The sequence below is a fragment of the Tauraco erythrolophus genome, chromosome 5 (assembly GCF_009769465.1).
Source record: "Tauraco erythrolophus isolate bTauEry1 chromosome 5, bTauEry1.pri, whole genome shotgun sequence".
Classification (NCBI taxonomy): Eukaryota; Metazoa; Chordata; class Aves; order Musophagiformes; family Musophagidae; genus Tauraco; species Tauraco erythrolophus.
The window spans coordinates 56,565,612-56,586,176 of NC_141469.1; the positions used below are offsets into that span (position 1 = coordinate 56,565,612).

The 20,565-nt window shown below is 37.5% G+C and overlaps 1 protein-coding gene across 2 annotated transcripts in view; it reads left to right on the top strand.

The window, feature by feature from the left end:
• Positions 1–16,946, top strand: part of FAT1 (FAT atypical cadherin 1) — a 104,477-nt gene extending 87,531 nt beyond the window's left edge. The window contains exons 17-27 of one of the 2 annotated variants that reach the window (XM_086612303.1): positions 946–1,143; positions 5,451–6,252; positions 7,198–7,329; positions 7,444–7,601; positions 8,209–8,671; positions 9,165–9,318; positions 9,553–9,663; positions 9,880–10,511; positions 10,760–10,897; positions 15,353–15,388; positions 16,321–16,946. In XM_086612303.1, the coding sequence (XP_086468429.1) occupies positions 946–1,143; positions 5,451–6,252; positions 7,198–7,329; positions 7,444–7,601; positions 8,209–8,671; positions 9,165–9,318; positions 9,553–9,663; positions 9,880–10,511; positions 10,760–10,897; positions 15,353–15,388; positions 16,321–16,946 (3,450 nt within the window). The remainder of the gene's footprint in view (positions 1–945; positions 1,144–5,450; positions 6,253–7,197; positions 7,330–7,443; positions 7,602–8,208; positions 8,672–9,164; positions 9,319–9,552; positions 9,664–9,879; positions 10,512–10,759; positions 10,898–15,352; positions 15,389–16,320) is intronic. The other variant, XM_086612304.1, reaches the window with a different exon arrangement.
• The last annotated feature ends 3,619 nt before the right edge of the window (positions 16,947–20,565 follow it).

Sequence of the window (20,565 nt, forward strand, 5' to 3'; positions counted from 1 at the left end):
GTGCTTAGCTATTATGAAAATCAAATTACTTTAGATGACCAAATGTAAATATTTGTATTTTAAAATGATGGTCCTTGTCTGTTTTGCTGAAGGGGAAAAAAAGCTTCAGCTGCAATATCTGATAATTAACTTGACATAATTTCACCTACTTAGGAGCAAAGAGTATGCTTGTTACTAGGGGGTTTTGCGACTGTGAAAGGATAGCATTTTGTTATTTTTGTACAATAACGCTTCTACTTTTTTTTGCATTTAAAAGATGTGTGTGTATGTATAAAAATGTGGTAAATACAGTATAGCACAAATATTCTGGGAGAGGTGTTGCAAGTGTTAGGTAAGGTGATGTGTGTTTATCAGATACATGATAAACCGTAGTGTGTGAAGTGCAAACCTCAGGCATCCACATGATACAAACTTGGAGAGATTTTACGATGCAGATTTTAAACCCTAGATTTTGTATTTTAACAAGAATGTGAGTGTAGCAGCCACAACTGTAGTCAGAACACTAATTACAGACACAAAGGGTCAGATGGAGGAGTATGTTTTTTTCTCATCCTCCCAACAAAGGCATTGGATTATTCTTAACAGGTGTTTTAGCTAAATTCGAAATATTTGATGACTTGGTAACTAATCTACAGTAATCTTAATTCAGGCCAAAAGTGGAAAATGTGAGGTTTCACGGCTGAGCTACTTTTAAACATACAAGACAGAGTTTAAAAAACCCAAAGTTTAAAAATGTACTGACTTTCTCCTTTTACTGTTTTCATCATTATTCTCGGAGGGTAGCATTTTTCCGTGAACGATATTGTCATTCTGATTTTTCTTATACTGATTAACTGGTTTGATAGTAATTTGATGGGGTTTTGTTGTTGCTGTGAAAGAGAAATCAATGGTAGGCTATTCGCTAGATTATAACAAACCCAATGTGATTGTGTTATGCATTTATAGGAAAATAAGCCTATTGGATTTAGTGTGCTACAGCTAGTGGTGACAGACAAGGATTCTTCTCACAATGGCCCTCCTTTTCTTTTCACCATCCTGAGTGGAAACGAAGAGAACACTTTTCAGATTAACCAGCAGGGAGTACTCACCACAACTGCTGCACTGAATCGCAAAGTGAGGGATCACTATTTACTTCATGTTAAGGTAGGATCCGCTACCTCTAGCTGTTTTGTGTTGTAAGTATAAGTATTTAGTTAACTTTTTCCACTTGTGCCCAATCCACCACTTTTTCCCGCCTACCCCCTGTCTTTCTGTTACAAGATCTGGACATCCCAAGTAGTCATTTGAGGCATGTCCCTCGTGGTAACATCTTCAGAGACAAGGTCTGTTGATTTAAGTGGAAATTGACACAGGTGTAACAGTAAGCTTCATTAAACTGGTGGTGAGGTTAAAGTCTAAGTGAAATGTTAACTGGGTGAGTGGTCTTGATAAGTCCTTTGAGTTTCATGTGGGATGCTGGAGAAGGCAGGAGAGGACAGGTCCCCTGAGCCACCTGCTATTGCCTGCAGACTTCCTCTTGCCCCTATCACTTCAACCCTTGAAGCTGTGAGCTGGGCTACACACACCATGGCAGTACTGAAATATTTTTCTGTAGTGCCACATTCTTTTTCCAATGGCAATTGAAAACATCTTTTTTTTAAGTTTGGAAAACCAGGTCAGTGAACCTTTGTTGTAGTGTTGAAACTTGCAGCGCAGTACTTGGAGATCTCAGAATCTTGCAGTGGAAAACACAGCATAAAACTGAAAAATGACCCTGAAATGCTGTAGTATATGCCTACCTGTGCCATTGTTGTGTAAAAAGACCAAACCATGTCCAAAAATCCAGGTTACATTAACATAGCTAAGTTCTCTAAAATACTTTTTGGTAACCTAATGTAAGAAAAGTTCAAACCGTTTTTTTTTTATCTTATCCAATCCTTTTTAATTCAGTTATAAATTAAACAGCTGTGAACAGGGGACTTAAAATCAGTAGCCTAAAAATAGCTTGCCTTAATTCTTAAACTTCATTTCCAGATTCATGTTTTAAGAAAAATTCTTACCTTTGCTTTTACATGAGGAATATCTTTCACTCTCCAAGTTATTTTCATACATAATATTGCAGACAATTTCTGAGTGAACATGCACTTGCAGAGTTTTAGAGCAGTACTGGCTGAGTCAGCGTGTACTGAATTCTGTCCACATTGGGATAATAATCATGACACATTTACACAAAGTCGATCTCTTTTCTTTGAGAAAGGAAAAAAATTCCCACAGATATTGTCATTTTCTGGTTGAGTCACTAAAACATGTTATCAGCAGCCATCAGCGAAAGAACCAGCATAGATAAAGGTTCCACTTAAATATAGGTTAGCATTTAAGAATTGAAATTAAAAAGGGGGGCAGGGAGGTATATCATTCCTCTGTTAGCCTTTTTTTTTTTTTTTCCTCAGTAGTGGTCTGCTAATTAGTGGTGGGACTGATTAGCCTCAAAGGTACCTAAGCAATGGCTCTGCTGGTTTTACTAGGATGCATGAGTCCAAAACAGTAGAGCTGGGCTTTGTCACACTTGCCTAGTAGGCTTTCCAAGTTCTATATCGATTTCCCAAAGTCACCTTTTTGTTTAGGGAAGAAGAATCAGCAGTGTTCTTCCTGTATCTGCAGTCAGTGTAATACAAGATTCATATGTTTGTTTCATATTTTCTCTAAGCAGTAACTAAGTTCTGTTTATTTTGCTTCTGAAACATGTTCCTATGAATGCGAGCACAGGCAATTATGCCTGTTCTGTATAAACTGTTACACTGTCACATTTCATGATTTAGCTGCACCTTTGGCCCTTCCCAATGTGCCTACCTTTTCTTAAGCATGAGGTGTCCATCTTAACACCTTCCTCTAGGTGGAATCATGCAATTCTTTCATTTCCAAGCCACTTCCTAGGCTGTAGGATGCTTCCAAACAGTCTGTCGGTACTTGAGCTATCTTCTTTTTAGCACAGCCCTTGAAAAGTGCCTGTTTTTCTAGGGAATGAATAAGGGCTGTTTTAATGGCGTCCAGTAGCTAAGCAAGTGTCTTAGAACAATTGTACTCATTTAGAACAAAGGCGTCTCAGAGATTGTAAATCATTAAAGCAGACTATACTAATGCACATTTTTTGTGTGCTGTACTACCCAATTTCAGTATTTTGGACCTGTCTAATCCCCTGATTTTACAAGTTCCCTGCCTGGATTCTGGAAATATGTCACTGTCTTTTAATTGCCATTTATCATCACTTATACTATGATAGCTTTTTAAAATAGACACAGTGCCATAATTTGCTATTATCTTCTCCTTGGTGAGTCACTATACGTGAGTATGAAGGCAACCAAGGCTAAAACTAGCATTTCCATATCACAGGACTTCAGTTCCAATGATACACACAAAAATAGATACATGACTTCTGTGGAAAAATATTCTTCCCTGTTCATTTAAAAGAAAGATTTCTCAAAGCCTAGAGGAAAGCATCTTCTCAAGTTTACACTATCTTTAATTTCTGCACTTTCATCTTGCAGCTCACAAGTTAAAGACTGTGTATGATCTCTTGATACTCGTTTTTGTTTTTTAACTGACCTTCACTGGTATACTTTTCGGTATTGACAACTTTCACCTTAGTTGCTTTCTGAATGAATTGCTGAGGCAGAGGTTGTCTTATGTTACAGGCATACTTTATTTCAAGAAGAAAAAAAACAACAACCCCAAAACCCACAACCAACCCCCTCCCATACTCACCCCACACACCCACTACCACCAAAAAACTTTACTTAACATGACCCTTTGTTTTACTTTATTTTTGTGATTTTAATACAAATGAGGTTTTGGGTTTTTTCCCCCAATAGTCACCTACATGTGCATGCCACTCACATTTGCTTTCTCTCTCTCTCTCTCTCTCCAAAGGAAATAGATTATCCATTAACAAATGTCTCTCGGCATTAGTGTGTGAAATCTTCAACTATGAGTCATACAGTCCTTTGTGCCACACTGAAGTCTTTAGTTTAAAACCACAGCAGTTTTTTAAATATCTGACCACTATTGAAAAATCATTTCTCCTGGGGCTCTTCTTTCCTACTTGCTGTCCATTTGTTATAATTTTGCTTGCCTGTTTGTTTTAAACTCTTTCTTGTTTCCCTTGGGTATTTCTCTTGTAGCTAAACTGCCTGCCCTGTCTTGTTTCCAGGCAGAAATCTAGGCAAAACAAAACTTTGCCAACTTGAGTGCTCTCTCACTCGCTCTGCCCCAGTGTGCACACGCTCACTGGTTCTTGTTATTTATGTTTGGGTAACTAGAGGGCAAATTTCTAGCCATGCCTGTCTTTTGGAGTCGACAGATGAACCCATGTAGTTCTATGAGACTTGCATTGCCTTTTAAAACTGCTACAATTATGTGCACATCCACAGATAATTTTGTGCCTGGAGTTTTTCCTCTTTTGCTTAAATTTGTATGAAAAATCACAAGCAGCTTCTCTGCATAGATCTTCAGAACTTACCAACTGCCTGTAGTCATTGTAAAATTATTGTAAAATCTTTTGAACAGTGCAGGATATGTTCTATGTCCTAAGCCCTGTGTGTCCCTTCTGTCCCTTCACATCTCTCCAGCTCTTCTTTGCCCATTTCTTTAGTCTCACTTTCAGGAACTGGGAAAGAGGTAGATGTGAAACAAGAACAGAGAAATAGAAAGAAAGAAAATGAACCCAAGGGAGAATGATCTTTTCTCACTTTTCTACTCTTTTTTGTCCCCTTTTCAGACAACAACAGTGTATGCGTTTGTCAAAAAAGGGTGGAAGACAGGGGATGTGATATTTAAGAAGGCTTTAAAATTGAATTAGGCTGATTCTGTTGAAGATAATTACTTTAATTGTCTGAAGCAAATAGCACTATGGGTGACTTGGTTTTTTTCCTCTCCATGATCATAAATCGTGAAAGACAACATAACTAGATGTACCTTTCTAGACAGATTGTTTTCCTTTTGAAGTACTGTTTGGTGTACTGCATTTAGATTGTCTTCAAGACCACCTCCTAATAACTATGGTGAAGCATGTTGTAAATTTCTAGTGCATGACTCATTTCAAGTTTGTAATGTGTTTCTGTACTTGAAATAAAAAAAGCTTCAAGCACCATCTGCTGTCTGAAATCGGCTACTGTACATTTTCTCTGTATCTGCTAGAAGTGTTAGTAGCTTCCTAGCATTGCCAGGTATTAAGAGCACTGTAGCCTTTTAATCTTGGAAGAAGTGAAAACATGTTTGTGTGTGCTGCCTTATATAAGCTTTCCAAATTTTCAATATTAACTTTTATGTCAGGATGTACGTTATGAAATTTTCGTACAGCATTTTATTGTAGGCACTTTTTCTTTGTAGAAAAATATAACTGTGTACAGTACAAATATCTACAGTAAAATTTGAGATAAAGCAAAAATCTAACTCTTATTCTTATCTTTCTTTAGGTGGCAGATAATGGAAAACCACCATTGTCGTCTTTGACTTACGTTGATATTAGAGTTATTGAAGAGAGTATTTATTCTCCAGCAATTCTGCCTCTAGAAATCTTTATCACAGCCTTTGGGGAAGAATATTCAGGTGGTGTCATTGGAAAAATTCATGCAACCGATCAAGATGTTTATGATACTTTGACATACAGTCTGGACCCCAAAATGGAATCCTTGTTCTCTGTTTCCAGTACTGGTGGCAAACTAATAGCACATAAAAGGTTAGATGTAGGACAGTACCTCCTAAATGTCACTGTTACAGATGGAAAATTTACAACTGCAGCTGATATTACTGTACACATCAGACAAATCACTCAAGATTTACTAAATCACAGCATTGCAATACGCTTTGCAAACCTTGCCCCTGAAGAATTCATTGGTGATTACTGGCGCAATTTCCAGAGAGCTTTAAGAAACATCTTGGGCGTGAGGAGAAATGACATCCAGATTGTTAGTTTGCAGCCTTCTGATCCTCCTTCAAACCTTGATGTCCTCCTGAATATTGAAAAGTCTGGTAGCTCTCAGCACCCGATGAGAATTTTGCTCCATAAGATAAACTCCTCTGTGCCTGACCTAGAGGAGATTTTAGGTGTCCGGATAATTGATGTTTTCCATAAGCTTTGCGCAGGCCTGGATTGTCCCTTGAAATTTTGTGAAGAAAAAGTAACAGTGGATGAAAACATCATGTCAACCCACAGCACAGCCAGGTTGAGTTTTGTCACTCCCCGTCATCACAGAACAGCAGTTTGTCTTTGTAAAGGTAAGAAAAGCAGTAAGGCACAGAGTATCCTTGAAAAAATTGTTCTGGTTTTGAACAGTCATAATCCACAGGGGAAAGTTTCTATTACAGGACAAGATTAAGAATGTCCTGTAACTCTCACTGCAATGTTTGCCTGATTTTATTCAGAGTAAGGAGTAAGTCTCTCTCTTCTCATAACCTCATTTTAAGAGTTTACATAATATAAGCTTATGGAAAAGGATTTTTCTTTATAGTTACACCTTCATTTTCCATTTTATGAAAGAAGTTCCTTTTTTTGTTGCCTGTTCTAAATTGTCAGCCGCTTTCAGTCTTGTATGCACGAAGGTAAGTTTTTGCAAAGTACCTGAATAAGTCATGATTTCTGCTTCGAGGAATAGCCCACACTGCTTCCAAACATGGCTGGGAATGACAGAGGGAATTGGGAAATGAATATTCATAAAGATACATATAAATATACAGATTTATAGAAAGATAATTTGTCTTTAGCTCTGAGGAAAACAACATTGCTTTTTAAAATCATGACTTAACATTGCTGGGTGAACTTGCACATCTCAAATACTTCAAGCTTGTTCATTTTCTGTCTCAAATACAGACATGCTCTTCTCCTGCTCTCCTCAACCCACCCTGTCCATGTTTAATATCTACACATTGTTTTTTATGGTGTATGATAGTAATGTTAAACCTTAAACTACAATACTAGTTTCCAAATTTTACCAATTGAATGTCTGAGTAATCAAGATAACTATGAACACCAGCCACTATACATGGCGTTTGTCTAGTCTGTGTTTGTGCCAGTCATGTTATGTCCCATAACCATTACTTCACTTTCATGTCTAATAGTTAGCAATATCGTTTGGGTTACTTTCAGTTACTGTACTTAAGTGTCCCTTTTCACAAAATACCATTACCAACAACAGAAGAGAAATAATGTATTTTGTTTTACAGAAGGGAAATGCCCCCTGGTGAGTAATGTGTGTGAAGGAAACCCATGCCCTGAAGGTACCGAATGTTTAGGAGATCCAAAGGAAGGAAAATACACCTGTGTTTGCCCAGACAGCAAAGTTGGACAGTGTCCTGGTAAGGAATTAACACTAAAAATCTCTGCATAAAACCATACTACTTTCCAAATATAAATTTAATTCCAATTCTGTGTTAACATATGTTATGCTTTTCTGTATTCCTAAGCATCAGCTGGCTCTGCTGTGACATTTAGTGGGAGCAGCTATGTGAAATACCGTCTCATGGAAAATGAGAACAAAGAGGAAATGAAGCTGACAATGAGACTTAGAACTTACTCTGCTCATGCAGTCGTTATGTATGCTCGAGGAACAGACTACAGTATCTTAGAGGTACATTAAAATCTCCTAGTGCATGTCTCCTCTTTTCTTCTTAGCATCTTCTTACTATTTTTTGTGCCAAATTAAAAGATCGAATCATATCATCTCTGTAGAATTGTTATAATTGAGAATTGCTTTCAAGGTAGAGTGCTAAATTTATATATCCAGGTGACAAACTTGTACAGAATTTTTTTAATGTGAAAAAGGAATGAGTTTTCTTTAATGTTTTAAAAATCAAACAAAACAAAATAACCCTGAATTATTATCTATTTTAAATAAAAATTTTAAATTTATTTGCTTGTAATACTCATTAAGTCCATACAGAAAAAGTCACTTAAAGACAAGATAAAAGATATTGAAGTATTGTAATCTTTTGATGATGATCTGTGACTTCTTTTCTAGAGGAAAAAAATGTACAAAGTACACATTTTAATTAAAAGAACCATATAGAATGTATCACAATCGCTGCAACTCTTTGGAATACAGTGTTTTTAAGCTGCCTTTTATGAACACCACCATCATCCTGTCTCTCCAGCAAATACAAACTTTTATAGGGATCAATATTTTACACTCTATAAGTGTGCAGACCATTTGTTGATGTTGTGGCTTTCTTCTGTAGATTCATCATGGAAGGCTGCAATATAAATTTGATTGTGGCAGTGGACCTGGGATTGTCTCCGTTCAGAGCATTCAGATTAATGATGGACAGTGGCATTCAGTGTCTCTTGAAGTGGATGGAAATTACGCACGGCTTGTTCTGGATAGGGTGCATACTGCGTCTGGTACTGCTCCTGGTACACTTAGGACTCTAAACCTAGATAATCATGTGTTTTTTGGTGGTCATATTCGGCAGCAAGGTACAAGACATGGTAGAAGTCCTCAGGTTAGCAATGGTTTCAGAGGCTGTATGGATTCTGTTGTGCTTAATGGACAAGAGCTGCCCCTAAACAGTAAGCCACGAAATTATGCACACATGGAAGAATCTGTAGATGTGACTCCTGGATGCTTACTGGCTACCACAGAAGGTTGCTCAAGCAGCCCGTGTCAGAATGGAGGCATCTGCAATGCACTGTCAAATGGAGGTAAGCTGTGCTATATTCCTCTGCTGTTAGTTTTCAAAACTGCTTTTCCATTTCCCTGCCTTGAATGACAAAACAACTTTGTGAATAACTCTTGCTTTCCCAGAGAGTCCCAGAGGTTGTTGAACAGGTAGGAAGGCTATGTCTGCCTGCGTTCTTGACTCAATTCTTTGGGGTATGAAGTAGACAAAGTCCATCAGACAAAAGTCTTCAGTGTCAACACCTGAGGTCTGTCCTCTTAACTGCCTACTTTACAGTCTTCCTTGAAAAATTTTGAAATCATTGTGACAAGCTTGAGTTATGTGAGAGAAATGGAAGTTAACCTTCAATCATATTAAAGAAAAACTTTACTGTTAGAATTTCCTTCATCTTTCGATAAAAATATTTCTATTTCTTCCCTTCTGCTCTCTCTTTGAACAGGTAGGTGGGTAGGGTGGATTGTATCTTAAATCCAGTAAAGCCACTTGTGTCTCAAAAAGACTGTGTTTGATTTCAGGTTACTACTGCAAGTGTGCACCTTTGTTTATGGGAACTCACTGCGATGTAAGCGTCAACCCGTGTGCTTCCAACCCGTGCCTTTACGGTGGTACTTGCATCCCAGTCAGTGATGATTTTATCTGCCAATGCCGAGGACAATACACAGGCCAAAGGTATGTTTGTATGGTTTATTGTACTAATGCACCCCTCAGAGAATAGGCTATAAATGTGACATTTTATGTTTCCTATTTAAAGCTCATACTTTGAAACCCACTGGAGTTAGCTGAGGTTAATGCCAGCCCTTATGTTATAGCCCTGAATCCTACACTATATATCCCAATACCCCACACTTACTTGCAGTAAGGTAATGGTTCATTCATGGTTTGGGTTTTTTTTTGCCTTTACAGGTGTCAGCTGGGTCCGTATTGCAAAGACAATCCTTGTAAAAACAGTGGCAAGTGTATTGACAGTTTGGATGGACCTGTTTGTGAGTGTGAAGCAGGCTTTCGTGGAGAAAGGTAAGTAGTGTTCTACATATATTGAATTTTTAGCAGTATTATTTAACTGTTAAGAGTTCATACTGGTTGAAATCTGAAATGTTGACAAAATAACAAATTGCCTGGTAATGTACAGTACTGTATATTAAACATACCTAGAATTGTTGAGAACAAGGAGACTACAACAGAGACTACTGATGTAAACTAAGCATTCTTTCTCTGCTCTGTTTCTGGTAGGTGCCTGACTGATGTCGATGAATGCACAGAAAACCCATGTCTTAATGGTGCCCTTTGTGAGAATACTTATGGTTCATACAACTGCAATTGTAGCCGTGGATTTGGAGGAAAACACTGCACAGATATCGTTCTTAACAAATATGTTTCAACGTCTTGGAACATTAGCTTAGCCGAAGTGATTGGGATTATTGTTTTCATAGCAGGAATATTCTTGTTAGTCGTGATTTTTGTTGTTTGCCGCAAAGTGATTAGTAGAAAGAAGAAGCACCAGCCAGAACCTGAAGACAAGCAACTGGGAGCTACAACAGCTTTCTTGCAGAGACCTTATTTTGATGCAAAATTGAATAAGAACATCTATTCTGACGTCCCACCACAGGTTCCTGTTCGTCCCATTTCATATACACCAAGCATTCCCAGTGACTCCAGGAACAATCTTGACAGGAATTCTTTTGAGGGGTCTGCTATCCCCGAGCACCCAGAGTTTAGTACTTTTAACCCAGATTCTGTACACGGTCACCGGAAAGCTGTAGCTGTTTGCAGTGTAGCACCAAATTTGCCACCTCCACCTCCCTCCAACTCTCCTTCAGACAGCGATTCGATACAGAAACCCAGCTGGGATTTTGACTATGACAGTAAGAAGTGTTCTTATTTTATTACTTTTCTGTTAAAGGTGTGTGCTGGTACAATTTTAATATGAGTGTGAAGTCTCTGTCTGTGAGTGTTAAGGTAGAAAAGGCATTATGATTTTACTGGCTTTTGAGTCTGATCAGTCTTCATGCTCTATTAAGTTTTGTAAAAATATGTAGATCTCCGCCTTAAATTTTATTGACTCTTTAATCTAGAATCTATGAATCATCTCACTTGAAACTTTTTCTTTCAGCTAAAGTAGTAGATCTTGACCCCTGCCTTTCAAAAAAGCCTCTAGATGAAAAGAACTCCCATCCTTATAGTGCCAGAGAAAGCATGTCTGAGGTCCAGTCTCTCAGCTCCTTCCAGTCTGAATCATGTGATGACAATGGTACGTAGAATACAATCATTGTGTATTGCCACTTACGTTCATTTGTTCTGTCTTTGCATCTGTATTTTTTAGTATCAATATTACTTACGTATATTGAATATATATATTAAATAATAGCTTATTTAATATATATCTGTATTTACTTAATAACTAGATTGGTTAATTTTTGAAGTATTTTGCCTGTCTTACACCTCTTAATTACTGTATCTTAAAATTATGTATATTCATTCTGCTGTTGGAATATTAACAGTGAAAGGTGTTCAGAGCCTTGTGTTTAAAAGGTGTTAAAAGTATGTTCAAATTTGAGAAATTCTTCTAGGTAATCATTACTTATCACCTTATACAAGAATACAGTAAATTTTAAAAATGGTCTCTGCACAAATATATCTTCCGCTTTGACGTTCAGCTTTCAGTAAAGCTTTCTGGTGTTACAGTTTCATTTGTTTCCTTCTCTTTTTCTTGCTGCAACCTCAGCTCCCATATGGATCAGATCAGTTCTGAGTGAGAGCAGAGTTTAAGGGACTGCTTGTAAGTTTGATTACTTTAGTAATGAAGGAAGCTGCACAAAAAAGGAACTTTGTTATAGTAGAACAGTGTGTTTGGCTTTCACCATGATTAAAATTAATTCATTTAAAAATTTCATACATTGAAAAAAGCCAGTATAAAACTAAAAAAATATTTTGATCACAACACCAATTCATCAATATGTACTCTGTATACATATTTGTGGGTCTTGTTATTATCAATTGGAAGTCTTTTACTTTTCCATTGTGATGACAGATGCTGGTACAGTTGATATGAATGCATCTATGTATTTGGAAACATTTCAGACTGACTGGACAAAGCCACAGTTGTCTCATAACCTAATTCACTAAGTTAAGGTGTTTTGACTCCTTATTCCAATTTCTGCTTTTGTCTCTAAATGGTAAAGAGAATTTGAAATTCCTTTAGCTTAGGAATAAAGAACATTCTGCTTCTCAATGAAGTAGAGTGATTTTTCTTAACAGCATGAAAAGAAACATCTGTGTTAATTATTGGTGAAAGTAAAATGGTATGCTTACAGTACTCATCGTTTTATCAGTAGATCTGATACCAACTTCCAACTTTTTTCCTGTGGTATAAGTGTTGTGTGGTACACATTGTTTTCCCCTCCTCTCCATCCCATTTATTTCATACATTTTACTTGTATTTCTGGTCGTGTATTGATTACTCATTAATACATCATTTTAAAAGGAATAGCTGTAGCATCATAGATATTGTTCCTTCATTCCTTTTTGGTAGATTGTGAATCTATTAGTTTGAAATTTAATCCCTGCTTACCTCATCCTACTTTATAAGAGTAAATCGTTCTCCCTTCCAAAAGTATCTTGGGAAATGGAAGACATAAAAAATATATTTATTTTGGTTGTTTTTAAATAATGTCACAAACTGAATTTGGTATTCCTACTATAATACTACTGTTCACACACAACTAAAGTAGGTCAGCAACAGAAGTTTTCAGTAGATGTTTTTCATATTCTAATACTTTAGTTCATTTCAGTGAAAAGTTCTTCCCCTGGTCTTCCACTGGGCGGGTGAATGTAGTTTGCAGTCTAAAAAGGGAAGCCTAATACAACACTCCTTAATTCACCAACATAAGCCTTTAGAAAAGCCTGGTTTACTGCTGTCTAGATGAAGTGTTATGCAAATAGTATGTTTTAAGCAATATTTTAGAAATTCTAACACAACTAAAGCAGCTTTGTGCTCGTGCAGGATTTGCTTCAGGAGTAGTTACAAGTACTTTTCCATGTTTATCAAGAATAAAAATTCAGGTTTAGAGATGTATTTTATGTATTATATGCAACTGCTTTCTAGGTAGAGAGTAAATGTATATGTACACCAATAATCTTGCTTTGTAAAATAGGAATGAATTGCAATTTTACAATGTTTTTTTGTATGCCTGTATGCTATTTAAAGTGATACTAACTATAGGTTTGTTTTAATTTGCTCCTTTTATACCTTTTACAAGCTTCCGTAGTGACTGTAATACACCTTGTCAATGCTGTTGTTGACTCGGTGGAAAAAGAAGGTATATACATGTTTTAATATTTCTTTTTACTGCTTTGGCAGAATAATGCACATTTGTCTTTTAGTAATGTAGTCCTAGCAGATGAGAATTATCAGAAAATTCAAGTACATAATATTTTATAAGTTTCAGCAAAAAATACGTTTATACTGTGTATCTGTTCATATTTTCATGTGTATGCTGTAGCTACTCTGTGGACAAGTTGCAAAGTGTGATTTCTTGGGGGAAAAAAAGTATTAGCGTAACAAGATCTTGGTGCTTCTCTTCTGAAAATGTTCACACTAAAGCTCCCAGCAGAATTGAGACAGCATCAAAGGCAATTACATACACTACAGTAGATGAAAAAGCAGCAGAGCCCCCACTTCCTTTTCTTCTCCCACCCACATCTGTTGGCACCTTGTCCAGCTGAACAGAATGGGAGTAGTCTCATATCAGTACTCACTTCCTTGGTCTTCAGATCAATCTGTTTCTTTAGCAGAAAAAAAATGATTTCTAGTATGCCGTTGAGGTATATCTGCATACATATCTCTATCAGTTTAAGTAGTTACTACCCAGCCTTACATCAGTATCTAAAAAGTATGTTTGGGTGTGTATATATATACACATATATATTTGTGTGTGTGTAGTATGTATTTGGAAGTTAAGAAGTGGTGAAGTAGACATTTTCAATGGAATTTTATTTCTTTTCTGCTAACAAAGAACTGACCACTCTGGAAAACACAAACTCGTTACAAAACAATAGTAGTAATAAAGGTGCCAGTAAGTCTATACAAATGCTAGCTATGGTTTTAATTGACTTAAAAATCCTCAAAGTTCCAGTAATATGCAAGTAATTCACTCCATGACCGTGAGTCTGCAGAGGTTACTTCTGAAATAATATCCACAGTGTATGTTTCCTATTTCTTAATACAGACTAGGAAACCCTACTTTTTTATTAAGTCCTACTTAAAATGAAGCCATCTTAAGAATATAAAATCAATTGTAGTAGCTAAAGATTATTTTTGGTTTGTTATTTGAAGTAGATCCTGTCTAATGAATGCAGACACACACAAAAAAAACGTAGACAAATGCAAAGACTTCTAGCTACACAAGAGTATTTCATTAATGTGCACCTGTAGACCATAGTCTTCGGTGCTAAAAAATTGTAATGCACAGTATTTATGAAAGGAAGAATTATAAGACTAGAAGAGGCAACATCTTTCAGGGGAATATTTAATAACTTGCTCAGATTTTCTGTTGAGATTTTAATTGGTAAAAGCTAAAAATGATGGATGTAGTTCTCAAGTCAAAGTTGAAAGTATTGCTTGGTGGTTTAGTCTCACTGTAAAATAAATACAAATACTTTATGCATTGCAGAATATTTGTAGAGAGATTAAATATGTCCTGCTCGGCTACTTCTTAACGCTTGGAAGTTTCTGCTCTTCATAAGCATTCCTTCTTTCAAAGCGTCTTAGGTAAACCTGAGTTCTGCTTTTGAGCACCCTCAGGAGAGTGCCAGTTCAAGCAGCAGAGATCCTTGCTCAAGCCTTCAGCAAGGTCAAGCTCTGGGACAGATGGTCCTTTCCTGTAGTCTCCCCAAATGGTTCTGTCCAACAGGTATCCTGGAAGCATGAACTGTAGCTAGTCTCATCCTAGGAAGCTGTAGGCCTGCGTTCTCTGCATTGCTCCTCGGAGAAGGTTGTAGCTCAGTGCAAATTGACGGTGCTGAGTGCTCAACCTCTGTCCCTTCAGTCTTCCAAGAACAGATAAAATTATCACTTCTTACGAGAAGATTCTGGTATTAGGATAGGCATCGGCCATCCTTACAGACCTCAACAGGGAATATAGGTTCCTGAAGAGGAAGGCTTAAAATTTGTCAGATAACACAGGGCAGTTCTCTGCTTGAGCTTGAGTTGTTGGGATTGCTGTGCAAAGGTAGGCTGGTCTCTTAGTGCACAGTATGTAGCAGACAGACAGTAAAGGGAGACTTCCCATCTTTGCACGAGAGACTTGAAAGTCTAAGTCCATGCAGCCTTGTATCAAAAACCAAGGGGATTCAAGGAGAGAAAAAAAATCAGACCAAGTCTTGTTACCCTTTCTAGCAGAAGTCCTAAATCTACTGATAGGTTTCTACAGACTGTACATTTTGCCACTACACAGCTGTGTCCTGGGTGGGCTACATGAACTACAGAATAGCTACTGAGTTAAAGTCTAACAAAGAAGGAGCCAGGAGAAGAAAAAAACACCAATTTTACTACTTTAAGTAAACTGGCATATTTTGCCTACTAATAATGAATAAAAGCAGCATGAACAACATAGTGACAGTCATTGTTTGTCTTTGCATCAGTTCTACTGTTTGATTCCTAACTACGGATGTTTTCTCCTTTTTCTTCTCATTCTGCCACCTAAAGAGTCTTTTGCTGTTCCTGACCTCAGCAATTCAAGAGGTGACTTCTGCATGCAGTTCATGGATGTTCACCAAAATATTTCTGTTCATACTTGGTTTTAACACAGACTTACTGTCAGTTGCTTGCCGTGCATTTGTCTGCAGTGATTACTCTTTACTAGATTTGCACCTTGTTACAGTTCTGTATTATTTTCCTTTCTGGTGTTCAGAAGAGAGAATTATTTTTTTAATGAGATTAGGCTTACATCTAGTTTCCAGCAGACCAATACAAACTTACTCAAGGGGAATTTGCAAGAGAGGATCAAGTTCGGTCATTTATGCATGATTAAGCTTGATTTTCCTGTTTTGTTCTTGTATTTGAATGTGGAATGTCTTTACTTAGAGTAAAACATTTTTCAGAGGTGTGGCAGTTACTGTAGAGCTAATAGCATTTTGTGAAATTAACTTTACAATTCTTTTAAGGAGTAAAGTCACTTTAAATGGTCTGGATACTTTACCAGTTAGAAATTACTTCTTTTATGTAAGAAAAGCATGGTTGATATATGCTAAATATATTCATGAGAAAAACAGGCAGCTATAATCACCCTAACTGTAATTACTCAAGAACAATTGATTAATAATTTAGCTGCACCAAGTGAGGCCATTGGTTCTTTGCTATCCAGTGAACAATTCTATATCATTATGTATTGTGACAGCACATTCCATAGGTGACCTACAGCTCTGCCCATGTTAGGTGAGATCTCTGAGCAAATGTAAAAGTTCAAGTGTGAATGATGCAATATCTAATGCATGGCATAATGTAAAGTTGTGTTGTGTTGAATGTCTTTTGTGGAACTGGGGCAAGCTGCTCTCTAATTAACTATATCCTAACCACAGTGATTGCATTGTCTTAATACGTGTTGACTTCTCAGTTCAGATTGACTTGAAGACAAGATACTAATACTACTTTTTTTTTAAAAAATAACTTTTCAGGTTATCACTGGGATACATCAGACTGGATGCCAAGTGTTCAGTTGCCAGGTATCCAAGAGTATCCAAATTACGAAGTGGTTGAGGAGTCAGCTCCCCTCTACACAGATCCAAATGCCATTGATACAGACTATTACCCTGGCGGTTATGACATAGAAAGTGATTTTCCACCTCCACCTGATGACTTCCCTGCACCTGATGAGCTTCCACCATTACCACCAGAATACAGCGACCAGTTTGAGTCAATACAGCCACCCAGAGACATGCCAGCCATAGGTAGCTTGGGTTCTTCTACAAGAAGCAGGCAGAGATTTAACCTTAATCAGTACCTTCCCCACCACTATCCTGCAGATGCATCAGAACCTCAGACCACAACCAGTGGTGTCAACGGCAGTTACAGAGAACCTTATGCTCCTTACACATTAGGGTACAATAGAGACTTTGAAGCACCCATGGTAGACAACATGTCCATGTCTGTGTATGCTTCCACAGCTTCATGCTCTGACGTGTCAGCATGCTGTGAAATGGAGTCTGAAGTCATGATGAGTGACTATGAGAGTGGAGATGATGGTCATTTTGAAGATGTGAAAATTCCTCCGCTTGATTCCCAGCAACATACAGAAGTCTGACACATTCAACAAAAGTGCCTGGACTCCTAACAAACTTTGTCAATTCCAGAACAACTTCCAAGAGCTTTTTTACTTTTTTCTTTTCCCGGCCACAGTGAATGCTTTTGTTTCAGTGAGCTAAACTGGCATGGCAGCATTGGATCATGCAGTTCATTTCACTAAATCAGCCTGTTTCCATTTCCTGACCTATTGTAACTGGAGAGTTCCAAGATTTCCATTGGCTGTGCCATTTCTGAACATACTTTTTGTACTTGCATTGTCTATGTTAAAAATCACATACCACTTCTCCATGTTAGCATGATGCGTATATTTATATAGTTCTAATGCAATTAATTTTCTCCTACTTTTTGTAAATTTTATGTACAGTTTTGATTTTAATAGTTTTAACTAGATTTTGTAGATATTTTGTGAATTTGTTTTCCACTGAAACTAGTGGTGTTAGTGTGCCATTAAAAACTAGCACCCTGACTTATTATAATCAGGGCATCACTGTATGTATTTCCCTGAAAACTAAGGTTTGACATTTCATTAAAAAAAATTCAACATATTCACACAATTCCAGTTGTACATAAGTTTGGTCTGATATTTTTCTGGGTCAGCTACATGGAAATGTCTTAAATGGGTTGCTGTATTTTAGAACTGTAAACATTTTTTCCCTTCTTGGAAAGTGTGTTGGGGACCCTCTACATACCAGTTTAGAACCAAAACCACCATGACACAGTTTTTATAGCGTCTGTATATTTGTGATCCAATGGTCTTGTAAAGGTTTTTACTGGAAATTACCATTAGCCAGTCTTTCTTACTGACAATAAATTATTAATAAAATACTTTAGCTTTGCTCCGTGTATCTCTATTATATGATAGACAATTGACAAAGCATTCAGTGCAGCATTTTAAGTCTGTATATGTTTTGTACTGTATTAATAAGTTTCTTGCTCCAAGCAACACATTTTCCTCTCCTCAGAAATCAAACTGCAGCTATGTTAGAGATGCTCACTAGATGGCAGTGTGTGTCTACTTAATGGTGTTTTAAAAAGTAATCGGGCCAGTATGAATAAAGATTGATGGGTACTAAACTTCAGTAACCTTCTCGGTAGTTTGCATTCTTCTTTAAACATAGCTGATATTATATGTAAATTACTGAGTATTTTTTTCTGAAACCCCAAAAATATATACAGAAAAAAACCCTAAGTGCTTTAAAGCAGTTTCTTCCTGTCTTATTTACCTGATAGTTATTTTGATGAATAGTTGTCCCTTGGTTGTACACTTACATGCTGAAATTTGTGCCAGTTTCCAAGTTTGTGAAAAATACAGTGGTGGTTTTATGCAATTATATTTCAATTATAGTTTCTTGCATTAAGTTCACACTAGAAGTTTACCTTGAAGAAGTCAAGACAGGGTACAGTTTACCTGTGTATTATCCAGCTGCTTTTCTGATAAGAAAGGAAAAATGCCTCTAACAAAGTTCTCTAGCATAAATTTGCCCTGATGGTAATCTAAAGGAATAAGATTAGTTGTCTTCTGCCTCTTGCATGAGGGACACTAAGTTCAGAATAGATTTCCCAGCACACTAGTGAATTTTTAATATAACCTGGAATCTTCTCAGCTCCACTTCCATTTATTTTTTTTTCTCCTACTGTCTTATAAAATTCTGTAGCCTGGAAAGGTACAATATTAGATTCTCTCAGTCATGAGAGCTAAGCCTAGGCTTCTGCCATCTGGGGGAACAGGGTACTAGATTTGTATCTAGAGTGCTATTTATGCACTAAATGGAACAACTCCCAGCCTGACAGCTGTATAATGGAAAGGGATGGATTACAGGACAGAGCCAAGAGCCAGGCAGACATACTTCGGTGTTAACTTGCACATATGCAGATAAAATCTCCTGACTTATGTGAAAAGGCTAAAATCAATGGGTTTAAAACCACATTCTGGCTGTAAGCTGCAATATTCACTCTGATAAAAGCTTTTTGTACATTGGCCCCAGTGTTAGCATTTTCTTATTTAATAGCTTTAAAAAAAAAATATATCTTACAGAACTGTGAGTAAAGGGTACACGCTGTATAGTAGTTAGCTATGAGGATTAAGTTTAGTGGCAGTTCTGGTCAAGATTTCTGAATATCTGCTGTTCAGTAGGAATGGACCTCAGAAGTCAGCAAGAGGAAGACACTACACAGATTTCCATCAATTCTCAGTTGATGAAGACTCCCAGTAAATATGAAAGCCTACTATACAAATACATTTTCTTAAGTTACTTGTTTACAGCAGAAAGGTCTGAAACCAGACTTTAAATATTGAGAAGTGTGAAGGTCCAGAATATTAACATTTAAGTATGCTTTTTATTCACAGTACTGTGAACTGAAGGCTAATGTAGAACTTCATGCGGAAAAAGACCAACATCTCATTAGACTGCAAAGAGACTCCAAGTCAGCTTAAGAAAAACCTTATGTTAACATATCAGAATATTTTTTTTTCCTTTCTTCACAAGAACTGTGCTGCTAGGCAACATGTAACACCCAGGTTACACTGCACAGCAGAAGACAAGGCAGCATCATAGCAGTCACTTATGGGAATAACAGGCAGTTTCAACTCCACAACAGCTTTGTAGTTGGTGAATAAAGCAAGACCATGTCTCAGTCTTCTTTACATCTTCATATCAGGTATTTATAAACATTAATAAGTTCCCCACTGAGCCTTCTTTTTTCCAGACTGAACAGTCTCATTTCTCAGGCTCTCGTACGAAATAGGCTCCAGTCCCTTAACCATCTTACTGGCCCTTTGCTGGACTCTAGTTAACTCCCTGTCTTGTACAACAGAACATGGAAGTGATTTCTTTTTTTAATTTTAAAATACTTATGAGCTAGTAGAATCTTAAGTTTTATTGAGCAGATTTGAGTCAAACTCATTGCTGTTCTGTCCAATCTGTTTTATTTGGACTGTATGAAATGTCATTTTGCCTTGGAGCAGAGAACAAACTGCAATTCTCCCTGACTAATAGTATTTGAGGTAGAAGCAAACAATCCCATAAAACTTCTTTCCATCAATATTTAGCTCTCACGCCTGGTCTGAGGACTCCAGAATAGAGGCATACACTCACAAGAAGGAACATGACCAGAGATTACCAGGTTTTGGCTCCTCCACTGTTCCCTTCTCTACCCATTCCCCCCCATGAAACAAGTCCTGTCCCAGGCAACCAAGGAGCGTTCCTGCACTGCCCAAGGAATACAAATCTGAACCCACTCAAGCCAAGGAAGGTATTCAATCAGTCTCTAACTGCAAGACACAAGATCTACCCCAATAAAAGCGGGGGGGAAGGAGGAATACACCTCCACCTTGAATCTATAAAGCCCTTGAAGACAGTTGCAGGGATTAGTCCATGCTCTGTCAGGGGTCATGGCTGACACCCACCTGCAGACAGAGACCAATGCTGAAAAGGTGTAGCTCACCAACATGCCTAAGATGACTTCTGACTTTGTATTCCCATGCTCTGTCAAGACCACAGCTCTGCAAACTCCGCAGTAGCTGCTGACTGCCAACACCAAGGCACTCAAAGCCTCACAGCAACGCTCTGCACACATTCCACGTGCAACAGCCAGACTGCCAGGAGGCAGGTGCCACA